The sequence below is a fragment of the Acanthisitta chloris genome, unplaced genomic scaffold (genome assembly GCF_000695815.1).
Source record: "Acanthisitta chloris isolate BGI_N310 unplaced genomic scaffold, ASM69581v1 scaffold3712, whole genome shotgun sequence".
Taxonomy (NCBI): domain Eukaryota; kingdom Metazoa; phylum Chordata; class Aves; order Passeriformes; family Acanthisittidae; genus Acanthisitta; species Acanthisitta chloris.
The window spans coordinates 24,003-38,511 of record NW_008659786.1 but is presented as its reverse complement, the minus strand read 5'-3'; the positions used below and the strand labels follow the sequence as shown (position 1 = coordinate 38,511).

General features: G+C 39.8%; 1 protein-coding gene across 1 annotated transcript in view; it reads left to right on the top strand.

Annotated features, from left to right (window-relative positions):
- LOC103797319 (anoctamin-2-like) overlaps positions 1-14,509 on the top strand; it is a gene marked incomplete at its 3' end in the record, with an annotated part of 134,570 nt that overhangs the window by 98,158 nt on the left and 21,903 nt on the right. Inside the window, exon 16 of the mRNA XM_009069522.1 lies at positions 364-373. Within this exon, the coding sequence (XP_009067770.1) occupies positions 364-373 (10 nt within the window). The remainder of the gene's footprint in view (positions 1-363; positions 374-14,509) is intronic.

Here is a 14,509-nt window from a genome sequence, read left to right as displayed (position 1 = left end):
ATAAGGCAAGAATGGAAAAATGTGCATTGCAGAAGTTCTGTGACAAATGGGCCTTATGATGTCTGGGTTATTTCTAGAGTAGAAGAAATCCACAGGGTTAGACATTATGATGGATCTTCTTTTATAGTTGCTGGAGAAACACCCCACCCACTCACTGTCCCCAGAGGACATTCTGGATTCAAGACTGGCAATCCATACTGAAGAGCATCTCTGAATAACGTGTTTTTATGAAGAATAGCCACCTGGCATCTCTGGGGGTACTGACAACAGGATAATTCAGCAAAAGAGAAGAGGCTGGATGCGAGTGTAATTTCTCTGAAAAGCATCTGCCTTAGATGTGCCAGGTTTCATGTCCTGGGACAGTGGAAGGAAAGTGGGAACTGACATTCCCTGCTGGGCCTCTGAAGGCCCCAAAGTGCAATGTTGAAAATTTGGGTTTGGGAATCTGGAGTTTGAGTTCAGTGATCTCACAAGTCTCCTTTGAAATTGCCAGTGTTGTATCACTTCCAGACCTTTGTAAACCAGATTTCAGGGTTCAGTTGACCAACCACACACAGGCCATGCCTGGCAGGATTAGCATGGTGTTAGTTTTCACCTTCTTTAAAATACAGAACAAATAGTTCATTTATTGAGCAAACAAGCAAACTGTTTTCTTCTGGCTGCTTCTCCTGCTGCCTGATGATGCTCATCTGTAGTGAAATAAGTATTAGACATAAATCCCAATAGAAAAAATCCCACATCTTTTCTTAATAATGCTGCACATTTAGTCAAATTATTTAAAAGATTCCAGATGCTTAATCTGTTGCTAATATGTTCATTCTTATTTAGACGTAAATGAAATTGCTTTGTTTCTGCAAGAATGATTTTGTTGTATTATTCACATGAATACATAGTCTTAGTTCTGTTATGATTCTATAGGTTTTTTGGCATTTCTACAGACATGCAAAAAGTGACAGTGATGCATTTTAGGTACTAGGTGATGCAGGAACTGGTATCTGAGACATCACATATTTCCTTTATTCCCTCAGCTAATGCCAGAGAACAAAGTTTTGTGAGCTGCTGATTTGGATGGACTCTTGGGCTGATATTAATAGGTCTGAGCCTCTGGGTAGTCAGGGAACATGGAGCTCTAATGCATCTGAGCAATCATTTTGTTAGGATGGTGTCCAGGTTGCAAGACTTTATAGGGTTAGCACTTCTGGTTTTTTGGCCTGATACCAAGTGACCGGATGCCTTTGATTGCTGATTAAGGATTTTGACTTATTGGAAGGCATATTTACTTGCCTGTAAGGTCTGTGGATCAGTTCTTCTTGCTTTGTCTGTTTGTGTCAAGGACACAAGTTATCTGTTTGTTGACTCAGGACGTCACACTTCTCAGCTGGAGGTTAAGGGACAGGTTTCTGCTGGGTTTGCTACTTGTGTCATGCGAAGATAGAACCACGTATTTATGTGTGACCACACCTCTTGTTGCATCCTAGCAGCAATTGCTGATAGGATTTGGTCTACTTCAATCTGTAATTTCTCTTCCTGGTAATTTGAGGAAAATACATGAACTTTATCAGTATTTTAATTTTTTTCTGAAGAGCAGGGAAAAGAAATAGAAAAAGTTCACAGTAATTAAACTGAGTTTCAGACCACAAAGGTCATAGGCATTACAGAAGAAATAATATGCAGGAATTAAGCTTAGAAGGAACCCATGAAGACATCTAGTTCCTGTACTGTGCCCTAAAGCAGGACCAGCTATACCCAGTGTCATGTTTGCCAGATGTTTGAGCTGTTCTTAAAAATCTTCAGTGATGAGGATGCCACAGCCTTCTTATGGAACTTGTCCCAGGCCTTACCTATGCCTGTTTGAAGGATCAAAAGATTTACTGTTCTGAGGATTTTCTTTATGTCCAATCTATGTTTTCCTGGTAGTATTTTAACCCCTGCTTATTTTTGACCCATATCAGCAACAGAAATGAAGACTGTTTATCCATTTTCTTTACATACCTTTTTTTCAAAATACTTCTTTGCTTTAATTTTGATATAATCTGATTTACTTTATTACCCGAGTTATAGAATTTCACTAAATGAATCCTACAACAAATCCATAACAACTGATTGAACTAAAACAAATCAAAATTTAGGAAAGCATATGGCCTTGATTTCAAAAATGCAAATAATGGAGAATTCCTCAGTATTTCTAGATTCCTAAGATCTTTTCTCCCCCATCCCTTGTCTCTGCACGTGTACTAGTGAGCAATGCATGTTCTATCAAGGGTGAGAAGCAAACAGGTTATCTGTTTTTTGAACAAGGCCACGAATGTAGAATGAAAGATGAATGTGAGGTCTCTACACAAGTTCTCTCTGCCCTAGTACTGCCTTTCTTCCCATTTACTCTTGGCTAACAATGACTGTACTACACAACGCTACAATCTGGGGAGGCTTTATTTGGGGATTATTTTCTCTCATTGGACAACATGACAATTTTCTTTGTGTGTAAGTAAATGACACTGTGAAGCTCCAACATTTCAGCAGATGCCTGTCAGAGGTCTGGTTGCCTAAGTCACTAGCTACTTCGCTAAAACTTCCTCTGAAGACAAACCAGCAGTGTAGGTGGTCTAGGTCCTATCTGTTACCTTCATTTCGGCCACATATCGTGTTAGTCAGAGGAATGAGACAGGTGATTCTGCCCCTCTGCTCTGGTGAGACACTGCTTGGAGTGCTGCATCCACCTCTGGGGTCCCCAGCACAGGAAGGGCAGGAACATGTTGGAGAGAGTCCAGGGGAGGCACCAAGATGATTGGAGCGATGGAACACCTCTCCTATGAGGAAAGGTTGAGAACTGAGACAACTGGGTTTGTCCAGTGTGTAGAAGAGAAGGCTTTGGAGTGACCTATTTGCAGCCTTCCACTACCTGAAGGAAGCCTACAAGAAAAATGGAGAGAGACTATGAACAAGGGCCTGGAGTGACAGGGCAAGGGGGAATGGCTTCAGACTGACAGAGAGTATATTAGGATTAGATATTGGGAAGAAATTCTTTCCTGTGAGGGTGGTGAGACACTGGCACAGTCTGCCCAGAGAAGCTGTGGCTGCTCCATCCCTGGAAGTGTTCAAGACCAGGTTGGATAGAGCTCTTGGCAACCTGACCTAGTGAAAGTTGTCCCTGCCCATGGCAGGAGGATTGCAACCAGATAATCTTTAAGGACTCTTCCAATCCAGGCCAGTCTATGATTAGGTCAGATTTGTGTCAACAGAGAATTCCCACAAATCCCTGCAATCTTCCCTTGGATGGTGTCTCCCTTGAAAATCTTCCAGCAGTCCAATGCAAAGTATTTGTGGCAACTGAGAGGATCAGTCTGCATATTTCTGGGAACTTTGAGGAAATACTACATCAATGAGTTCACACTGTTTTCCAGAAAATAAACTTTCTCTCTTAACTTTTGCAGAAATTTGATTATAGCATAGGGTTAAATGCAAAATTCCATATTACCATAAATGCTCTGTGATCTTTGGAATGTAGTCAGGATGGTGGCAGAACAGGAAGAGATGTAGATAAGTGCCATTTAGATGGCAGTGTTATGTTCTATGCTCTGCTGTAGGAGCTCTGAGTCTTTTGCACAGGCCAGTGCATGGGTGATGATGCCCCAGGATGCAAAAGGCATTTCAGTAGTCTAAAACCACAGAAGGTGCATGGGAATAAAATGTTGCACAAGAAGCTTTCCTTGCAGCCTTATCTCTGATTGGAAGGTCTCTTGTTCTATAAAGTATTTCTGTCTTTGCTCTGATAACTTGGCTAAATGGCCAAGTTTATGAATAATTTCAGTAACAGGATCTTGTCCACTTTCTGCAACAACACCAGAAGTTAAGAAAATATTAGCTTGGTATGAGGTGTTATAGCAAGTCTCTGAGGGAAATGGAACATCAGGAACCACTCTATTTGACTCATGACTCTTTCTAGAGATCCTCTTGGTGCCCTTATATCCAATGATCTTGGTGATCCTTTCTCTAAAACCAGAAATAGCACAGGTAGTGTCTGCTCAAGTCCGTGCTCATTAATGGAATACATGTACCTGTACTATTCTTGCCTTCCCATGCAGATTGTGCATGCTTTAAAATACTAATCTCTTCACTACCAGTGAGGATGAACCAAGTATAAATTGCTACCATTTCTTTCCTCTTCAGATTCATTTTCAGACAATAAGTCATTGCTCTCCAAGAAACTATTTAATATCACTTTGCTGTTTCTAATTATGTTCCTAGTGGTATCAGCCTTAATTTGTCCCACTTGAATCTCATTCTATTTCATGCTTGTATTTCTGACTTCTCAAAAGCCTGGTATTTAAATCTCTGTTCTCTTCACTGTTCACAACCTTTCCTAATTTAGTATCCTTTGCAAATCCAATTGACATGACTTGAAGAGTCGTTGCTATGTTAAATGTAGGATAAACAGAGATACTGATCTTTGACTTAGATACCACCACATAGTTTCATATACATATTGCCACCACTTCCAGCACCTTTTTGGTATGGGTCTACAGAAATTTGTGCTGTTGATATCCCTACTCCATTTTTTGCTAATAGAAGGAAAGAATCAGAGAAGCATTTTCAAAAAAATGAAATGTGAAGCATTGATACCCACTGTTTCCAATTTTGCCAACTTGTTTTATATTAAAACCAACTGAAGCATTTCAAAGCAGCTTTCAATAGATCTGCATTTTGCTGCCAACTAGCATCACAACTATTTCTTAAGAAAGAAAAAAAAAAGGGGATGGAATATCTGGGATGCTGGTGGGAAGTAGTTCCCTGGAGATCTTTGTGTGTTTCCTACACTGTTTTAGCATGTATATACAATTTGAATAAATATTACCTAATTCAGTCTAGTGTATGAGTAGTGATTATTTCCCTGTTTGGAAATGGGAAAGGATTTGGAATTAGATTGCTAGGAACCTTTGCTCTCCATTTATATTTAGATCTGGGAAATCTAAAAAACTTAGTATGAAGTTGTTGTTGGCTTAGTTGAAAGCAGTTAAGATGTGCTTGTCAATTTAATATCTCTACCTCCTTGTGTTGAAAAAAAAACCCACCAAAAAAAAAAATCAAGTGACCAGGCATTGTGATTCGGTGGTTTGAAACTCCAGCTTTGGGAACACTGGGAAGTATTTTACTTCATGAGAAAGTGACTGCCAATTGTATAATGTCAGAAATGTGTAGAGTTGTAAAAAAAAAGTTAGATTTGAAATTACATTTTGAAAAAATGAAAATGGATAGAAACACTGATGGTTCGAATGCCTTGACATCACTGTTTTCAAAAGTCTCAAGATAATGCTAATAGTGTCATAATATGTATTTCATTACTCTTTCTACCTCATTAATCTTTGATTTCTGTCTATGCCATCCAATGTTTTATTGACATATCTTACTTACTATTCCATATTCTTCTACTCTTATGCTGGGCTTTGGGGGGAGGCTGTGTGGTATGTGTGAAAATACAGGAGTGTTCATTATGGACTTCTTCTCACTATAGGCTTTCTCCAGAATTAGCCAAAAGAAATATTTTCCCTAGGCAAGGGCTCAGAGCAAGAGGCAGTGCCAGTAAGAGAGGAAGCCAGTAGCAAATTCTCCTGCTATTCTGAAGCAAGACTTAGTGAGCACCAGTTCCCCTCATGCTGTGTCTGTCCATGTGACATACCTTATGTCTCTGTTTCCCACTTCCCAGTCCTTATTCACTTTGTGTGCTCATGGCATCTGTGCTCATGCCTATTGTTGGTTGCAGAGATAATGCAGAAATGATACTCACACCAGCACATTTCACTGTTGGGCTTTAAACAGGCTTGTAGAATGACTTAATGAGAGAAAGTGCATGGCCAGGACTCTGGTATCTCCAAATTGTGTCTTTTTTGGAGCAGTCATGGGGAGAACTGAAGACTGCCTTGCTCTTGTACCCTTTCCCATCCTTCCAGTCTTCCATTTGCTGACTATTTACCCAGAACTCCTTTCTGCTCAGCATCTATATATTATTGGCAAAGGTTTGCCTTTGTAGACTGTGTTTTGCAATCGTGTTTCAATTTTTATAGCATATTCAAATGTTAGAATACAAACTAAATTAACAGTTTATGGCTGGTAATAAATTCGCTGGAGTCGGGGAAAGAATTTAGCATAGCCACATCCTCCTTTTAAGTCTTTCCCTGCTTCTCAAGCTTTTCATTACTGACTTAAAAATGTTACTAAAATTTACACCACTCCACTCTCCTGTGGTGTTAGTGTGATCATTCACAGTTTGTGTAAGCTAAATCTGAAATTGCAACCAAAGGAAATCGATAATGTGTTGCATGCTTTATTCTCCCACTTTGTGTAGGAATAAGTGGCTTCACATGGCGCAAGACAATAGAGAATCTGTTTTTAAGTGCCCAATGCCAAAGCCTCAGGGTGTGATTCTGCTTCACTAGGAGTTCTGTGATTGGTTTCACAAGAGCAAGATATTGAGCCTGGGTTCTTCCAGCTCAGACACCGACACAGAATTGGGCCAGACAAGCTCCAAGGGGACATAGAAAGGACATCTTTCCTCAGAGTCTAGCACTACATGCATCTCTTCCAGAAGGGAAATCATATGCTCAATTAAATTTTTGAGCGGTGTTCCCTTCACATTAAAGAAAGTAATAGATGAAGTTTAGAAAAGTTACATGGCTAGTAAATGTTGCTATGAGATTCCCACATAAAGAATTTTAATTTGAGATTTGAAAATTGCCTAATTGCCAACCGCCTTCATTCCACTAGGCTCAAGATGCTTATATTAAAGTGTATAATGGTGATTAAATGAGTGATTTTACAGATAAATTTCAGGTCAACTGTTATCTATCTGAGACAGATGAAAAATTACAAAAGATAACATAATTTTGGATCATTTTATATTCTAGTGAGAGATACTGCAAGTAGTTGGGTGACTGATGGTGTAACCAACACCTTTTAAAAGGGCTTACACAGAGAATATAGAATCATAGAATCAACCAGGTTGGAAAAGACCTGGAAAGATCATTGAGTCCAACCCTACCATGGTTATTAGACCATGGCACTAAGTGCCACGTCTAGTCTTATCTTGAAAACCTCCAGGGGTGGTGAATCCACCACCACCCTGGGCAGCACATTCCAATGCCTAATCACTCTCTCTGTAAACAAATCTCTTCCTAATATCTAACCTGCACCTCCCCTGGCAGAGCTTGAGTCTGTGCCCTCTTGTTCTACTATAGTCCTATGCTTAAAATAATTTACAGAGAGAAACTTTTAACTTAAATCACTGCCAGTTATTAAAATGATGCTGAATTATGGGAACTAGTAAAAGACAAAATTTTTTTGTTGAGAAATTATACTGGATAATTTGTTTCAAAATGTGTTGCATTTATTGTTCCATTAACTTCTCCATCAGGTGTTCACAGTTGACATGAGAAAATGTGAAACCAGGTTGATGAATACAGTAATGGTGCTCTGGATTTCAGGGTACAAAGTGGTTGAAAATACAGTTAACTCCAGGATAATGTAAGATAGTGACTATTGCTGGTAATTGATTTATTTTTTTCAAGCCACTCTTTGAAACTCCCTCTGTTTAACTTGCCTGATAGGTCCATGTCCTGTCAATATCAAAGTGTATTAAATTGATTTAGTCATGCAAAGTAAATTAGGCACATGTCTGGTTCGAATCTGTCTTCCTTATGCTTATCTGTATTTATTTAATCACATTTTAAAGCCATGTGTATCATTTCATTAGGTTCTTTGAGAAAGTTCAGGAGTTACACTAAAAAAAATACTCAAAATGAGCAGGGGACAGGGTATCCCTTCATGCCCCAAGCTTAATTTGTAACATTCCACTACCACCTTCCTTACTATGACAGACCTGTTTACCACTGTCAGTTGCTTTGGAAACTCACCAGATGTATTTGTACATCTGGCCCTTTGCTTCTCAGGATCAGACTCACTATGATTTATTAATCATCTACAAAGAGCATTGATAAACAATGAATATTTATGGCTACAGATGTAACCCTATTGTTTGTGTAAATTATAGTGTTTTTCTGGTAATATTCTGAATGGCTTCAAGTTTACATAAATAATTCATACTTGTAAAGCCATATGTTAAACTGTCATTGTAAAAAAGCTAAGTGCTGCCAGTTTTCACTTGAACCATATGTAAATATCAAGAACTTGATGTTAAACAGTGATATAAAGACTAAGCACCTTAATACCATTCAAACAATAATGATTGCAATATGCCATAATGCACTAGATGCATTAAGATGAACATCAGTGGCAAAATAAGTTTAAAATAAAGCAGAGAAAGAAAACATTTTTATTTCTGGGTAAGTTACAGTGTATTAAATTAACCAAGTCTACCTTTACAAATTTAAATTACAGTGAGAGCAGACCTCAAGCCTTTTGTCATTAATGAATGAAGCTCTTTGAAATATTTCCGTGAAACTACTGCAAAAAGCAATATTTTTTTGTCTTTGAAATGACGATTAGAATTTTCTGTAACATTGTCATATGTGTGTATGATTTTGAGTTCTGGCTGTACCTGTCTGCATGCCTTACAGCTAATAGCTAACTCCTTACACAATGTAAGTATGTGCTGTTTCTGCAGAGGGAAAACTAGTAAGACATTGAGTTGTCTTGCTGCAGTTTACCCTTATTTCATAATACTGGCACAGTTGGGCAAATGGTCACATTCACCATGCCTTGGAGAGCATTGATAATACATGACAAGAGGCAAAGAGCAGAAACTGATGTTCCACCTGGACATGAGGAAAAACTTCTTTACTGTGAGTGTGACTGTGTTAGGGAACAGATTGCCCAGAGAGGGTTTGGAGTCTCCCTCACTGGAGATATTCCAGGGCTGTCTGAACACAATCCTGTGCAATATGCTCTAGGATGACCCTGCTTGAGCAGGGAGGTGGGACCAGATGACCAACTATGGGACCTTCCAAACTTATCCATTCGGTGATTCTGTGAACTGTACCTCCTTTCTCAGTTCTAATTTAATAATCACGTACCCATTGCATGCATGTGATATACATATACATACACACACACATTTAATATGTGTGTATATATATGTGTCAAATCCTATATATATCATAGAATCACAGAATAGTTAGAGCTGGAAGGGATCTTAAAGCTCATCTCATTCCAACCATCCTGCCATGGGCAGGGACACCTTCCACTAGACCAGGTTGCTCAGAGCCCCATACAATGTGGCCTTGAACACTTCCAGGGTGAGGCAGCCACAACTCCTCTGCTGTGTTTTTGGTTGGGTTTTTTTTTTTTGGTGGTTTATGTTTGTTTGTTTGTTTTGCTTTGTTTTGTTTCATTGGTTTGATTTTTTTCCTCCAGAAAGTTCAGAATATAGTGTTAAGACTCCTAAGGACCAGAAAGTAGTTAGGTTTACAGATAATTCCCTTCATTCTGCCAGCACCTCTGTTGACAGAGATGACGCTGGTGTCCCCTTTTCACCAGGTTGCCCTCTGCTTCTTGACTGGAAGTATGACCCTCACCAGCCACAGTAACCATCACATCATATTCCTGGTTCTGTGGAAGGGGTGTGTGTATCTTCAGGCACCAACACTTGGCTACTCACCCATGCTTTCCTAAGCCTTGTTATGTTAAAGGTTAAGTGATTGGCCCATGTCAGGGCTGTAGCCTGTGGGAGATTTGCTTCCATTCACATCACAGGGGAAGAAACACAGCTGTTGTCGTGACTGATTGTTCCCACTCTGAGTGAGTGGTCTCAGCTTGGAAAAGCCAAGAGGTGACCTGATCACAGTTTGTAAGAACCTACAGCCAAACCCAAAAATATCTGCCAGTAGATGCTCTTAACTGACACATTTACAGCTAAATGCCAAGGCTGGAAGATGCAGATAGACAAATTCCACTTGGAAATAAGCCATGCATTTTCAACAGCTAGGATAATTAGCCATTTGAATGACCTAATAAGGCTTGTAACTGACTGTTCATCACAGAAACACTCAAGCTGTGATTAGAAATTTTTCTAAAAAATGTAAATTAATTAAAACACATTTACTATTGTTACAGCAAAAATCTTCTCTAGAAGATGCAGATAGACAAATTCCACTTGGAAATAAGCCATGCATTTTCAACAGCTAGGATAATTAGCCATTTGAATGACCTAATAAGGCTTGTAACTGACTGTTCATCACAGAAACACTCAAGCTGTGATTAGAAATTTTTCTAAAAAATGTAAATTAATTAAAACACATTTACTATTGTTACAGCAAAAATCTTCTCTAGGAAGTGATTGTAAATTAATTAAAACACATTTACTATCATTACAGCAAAAAACTTCTCTTGGAAGTTGTTTGATTACAGAGGAGACCAAGACTGGATGGTAAAAAAGAACATGCTTAGCCTTAAAATCCATTAATTCCCATGAACCTAGTGAGTGCACACACTGCTCATAGCTCTCTATTCTGCATTGCTTCCACAAATGTTTTAGAGTGTGTCCATTAAGCTCCACTGAAAGCTATTGGTGTGTCCGTGCTATTCTGCATGTTTCAAAGACAGCAAAAAGTTTTTAATTAAAGGTTTTGAAGTCCTTTGGCTGTCTCCAAATGAATCTTGGCAGTTTGTTTTCCATATGCAATCCTGAAACCAAACATTGCTCACAAAACACGACCATCTTTACTGTTAAAATGTCCTTGCTCTGTGAGTAAGAAGAGTAGAAAATGTTCTCTTTTTCAATGTGTCTTAAACAAAAAGCTCTTTCTTCTCTTTCTTTCATCTTCTGTGGGACTGTGAAGGTAGAACTGCTAGGGACGAATTCAGACTGGGATAGACACAGACATTGGAAGATGCCCAGTGTGGCAGCAGTTTTGTCTACCCTCTCAAAATTTTGAGGACTAATACAAGCCCTCAATAAGTTTGAGTCCCTTCATTCCTTGTCTTGAGCCTGCAATGCACAGAAATGTTTTGGGTGTCACACATACATTATTTGATACCACAATTATTACTTCTAGATGCTCATTTAGACAACACAGTTTTTATAAAATTAAAGCTTTTGTATTAAAGCAGAAATTAAAGTAGAGACCTACTAAGAAAAGTAAATATGACATTTACTTGTTTGATGCTTCCTGGGCATACCTGGAGATGAACTTCCAGATTTTGTCACCAGAAATATAACTTTGCAGCTTTTTGCTGTTGCTAAATTTGCAAGACCTTAGGAAGCTGAGAGGGAGGAGTCCTGGATTCTGTTATTCTCTGAGCATCTTTTTCTAAGTTCCAGTCAATTATTGCAGCTCTGTGTAAGTCCAGTAAAACCACTGGGATTGCTCAGGTGCAACCACACTGAAGAGGCTGAATTTCAGCACTGGAGTTACAAAGCAGGATGAAGAAGAGAGAAGGTCTCTTGCTTTACTCCCCAAGTGCAGGTTGAGCTGGCATGGGTGATGGTTAGAAACACCTGCTTTGAGGAGGTGTTCTCATGTGGGAAAGTATAAGTAAATAACTGAAATACTTGGGGTCTGAGCAAACTGATTGTGGTTTAATTCACAGAGAAGCATAGAACTGTTTCACAAAACTGTCTGATGCTGTCCAAGTGCACTATATTTCCAGGTTTCCACAGCTAAGAGGCCCATGTGAGGACAAAGAGCTGCACAAGCTGGATCTTTGGCATGTTAAGTACCTCTTAGGAGAAAATCATCCAGAAAAATCTAGATGGTGCCTAATTTTATTCTTTATCTTTCTCTGATTTTTTTTTTTCCTAATGGGAAAAAAAGAAGTGTCTCTCCAAGGAACACATTCAACACCCCATTAAACATTAAACTGGGAACACAGCACTACACCTAGAAAACCAACTTTCCAATACCGTTGCAACTCCATCACTGTATTCGAAGAATCCAAGAGAAATATATTAAACAATATATTTTAGTTTGTCTTTGCCACAAAAAAACTATAATTCCTATTGTGAGGTTATCTACTTGCATATAAATATTTCCCTGTAATACAGCTCCTTTTGGGGAATGTTCCCCAGTGTAACATATCTCTCATGGAGATTGTTCTTCAGATGATCTGTTTCATCTTGCTATGACAATCAATGCTTACATCTCTTGGGGTGCTCCACATACATTCCCTGCCTGCTTGGATGAGTTTTCATCAACCTTCAGGAAAGCTTTCCTACCTCTGGCTAAAATCTAGACGAGGTTCTGTACTGCATGTTATTGATTAGAACTGGGAATGGGCCGTGTCCTATGAGAAATCTGTGTGTGAATTCCACTAAGTGAACAAACCACACTTGCTTCAGTGTGCAAGTGTAGTGCTGTGGTCGCAGACCAGGTGTTGCTGACACCTCTCAGTACAGTCTGTTAGCGGCTAGATGGCACTATTGCCAGAGAGTAGGATCTGTCGTGATGGGAAATACCAAATGAATTCACAGATTTGGTTTTCTTAGCAAGAGACATAACAGAAGGTAACTTTCCACTCTATGAAGTTAAATTTCAAATTTTCGGGGTTTTGCCATGTATGCTAAGTAACTCACTCATATTTTCATCCAGCTTTTTCTGTCTTCTCATATTGGCATAGCAACTCAGCGTGTTGTTCAGATGTCCCTTTGGCTAAGTACCACAGAGAATGGCAAACTCGTGGCAAAGTCACCTAAGGTTATAGGAAGCACATGCATGAAAGAGAAAGCTGATTAGATGGCATGCTGACTGTCCTGGTTTAACCCCAGCCAGTGACCAAGTACCACAATGCTGCTCACTCAGTCCCCCACCAGCAGGATCAGGGAGATAATCAGAAGGGTAAAAGCCAGAGAACTCATGGCTGGAGATAAGGACAGTTTAATAGGAAAAGCAAAAGCCACACACACAAGCAAAGCAATAAAAGGAATTAATTCACTGTTTCCCACGGGGAGGTAGATGTTCAGCACCTCCAGGAGAGCAGGGCCCCAGCACAAGGAACGGTGACTTGGGAAGGCAAATGCCATCGCTCCAAACCTCTCACCCTTCTTCTTCCCCCCACTTTAGATACTGAGCATGAAGTCACATGGTATGGAATATCCTTTTAGTCAGTTTGGGTCACCTGTCCTTTCTGTGTCTCCTCCCAAGTTCCCTTGCCAGCGTGGCAGTAGGAAAAGCAGAAAAAGCTTTGGCTCTGTAAGCTCTGCTCAGCAATAACAAAACCATCTCTATATTATCAACACTGTGTTCAGCATAAACCCAAAACACAGCCCTGTACTAGCTACTGTGAGGAAAATTACCTCTACCACAGCCAAAATCAGCACACTGATCTTCTCTTCCTTCCTTTATCCCTTTCCCATGTACACCATCTCCTCTCTCCTCTTCCTAATTTCCCCCTTTTGTCATTCATTGCAAGAAGAGACTGACAAAGCACTGCCAGAGTGTCTGTCATTGCTCTGAACTCTGTTCAGCTTGCATTGTCCTGTTCAGTGTTCAAAAGCAGATGTGGTTTTCCTCATGCCCTTGCACCATCACCATAGATGTACCTGGTGCTGGTGCCCAGGTGCTGGCAGTGCTGACTACAGGGAAGAGAGGCTGGGGCTGCTCCAATGGATCTGCTGCAGGGCACAGCTGAGCTCCATCACAGGATCGTGGCACGTCTGGGAATATTGGGTATAAAAAGGGGTAAAAAGCTGCCTGGCAGCAAGGAGACAGGGAGAAAAGTGTGACATACAGCCCTGCAAGCACCGAGGTGAGAGCAGGAGGAAGTGGTCAAGCAGAGATTTCCCTGCAAGCCATTGACAGGGCCATGCTGGAGCTGATAAACACACTGAAGCTTGTAGAGGACCTCAGCTGCAGCAGATGGGTATTTCCTGAAGAAACTGCAGACCCCGGAGAGCCTGTGATTGAGCAAAAAAACCCAAAACATGAAAAATCTTAGATACTTTGCCACTCAGGATTTGGTAACCATGATTCATACGTGAAAGTTTTATCTTGATGCTATGATTTCTTGTTTTCAAAAATTCTTACTGCTAGAGACATTGTAGTAATTTTCTTAGTCATTCTTGCTTCTTCCTGGCCCTTTTTTATAAATCACATTTTTCTCTTTCCAGTTTGGTATGGTTGTATAATACTTTCTTTTTTTCCTTCAACTGCTTTGGCTAACATTAGCTCAATCTGCTGATTTGCTTCTTTAGTGTTTTTCTCCTAGTGAAATTGTAAGACATGGTGTCCTTCAGACTTTCTTGGAGTATAATCACTTAGAACTTCTTTACATCCTGTATAATTGCTGAATGGTAAAAGCCAAAATGAAATGAAATGCATCTGTGTGTTCACAGAAATGCTTTTTCAAGTAGCTTCTCAGCTAAGTGGTGGACTCCTTTTATGTACTGTATGGAGTATTTATATACTGCATACATTGGGCCAAATTATTTGTGCTTCTGCTTGAGTTTACTCTGCCCCAGTCCTGCCAGCACTCTCCCGAAGGAGACAGGCTCAGTTTGTCTGTTTGAACAGCTGAGCTGAGGAGAAGGGATGCTGAGTAATGCTCCTTCCTACAGTACTTGAGA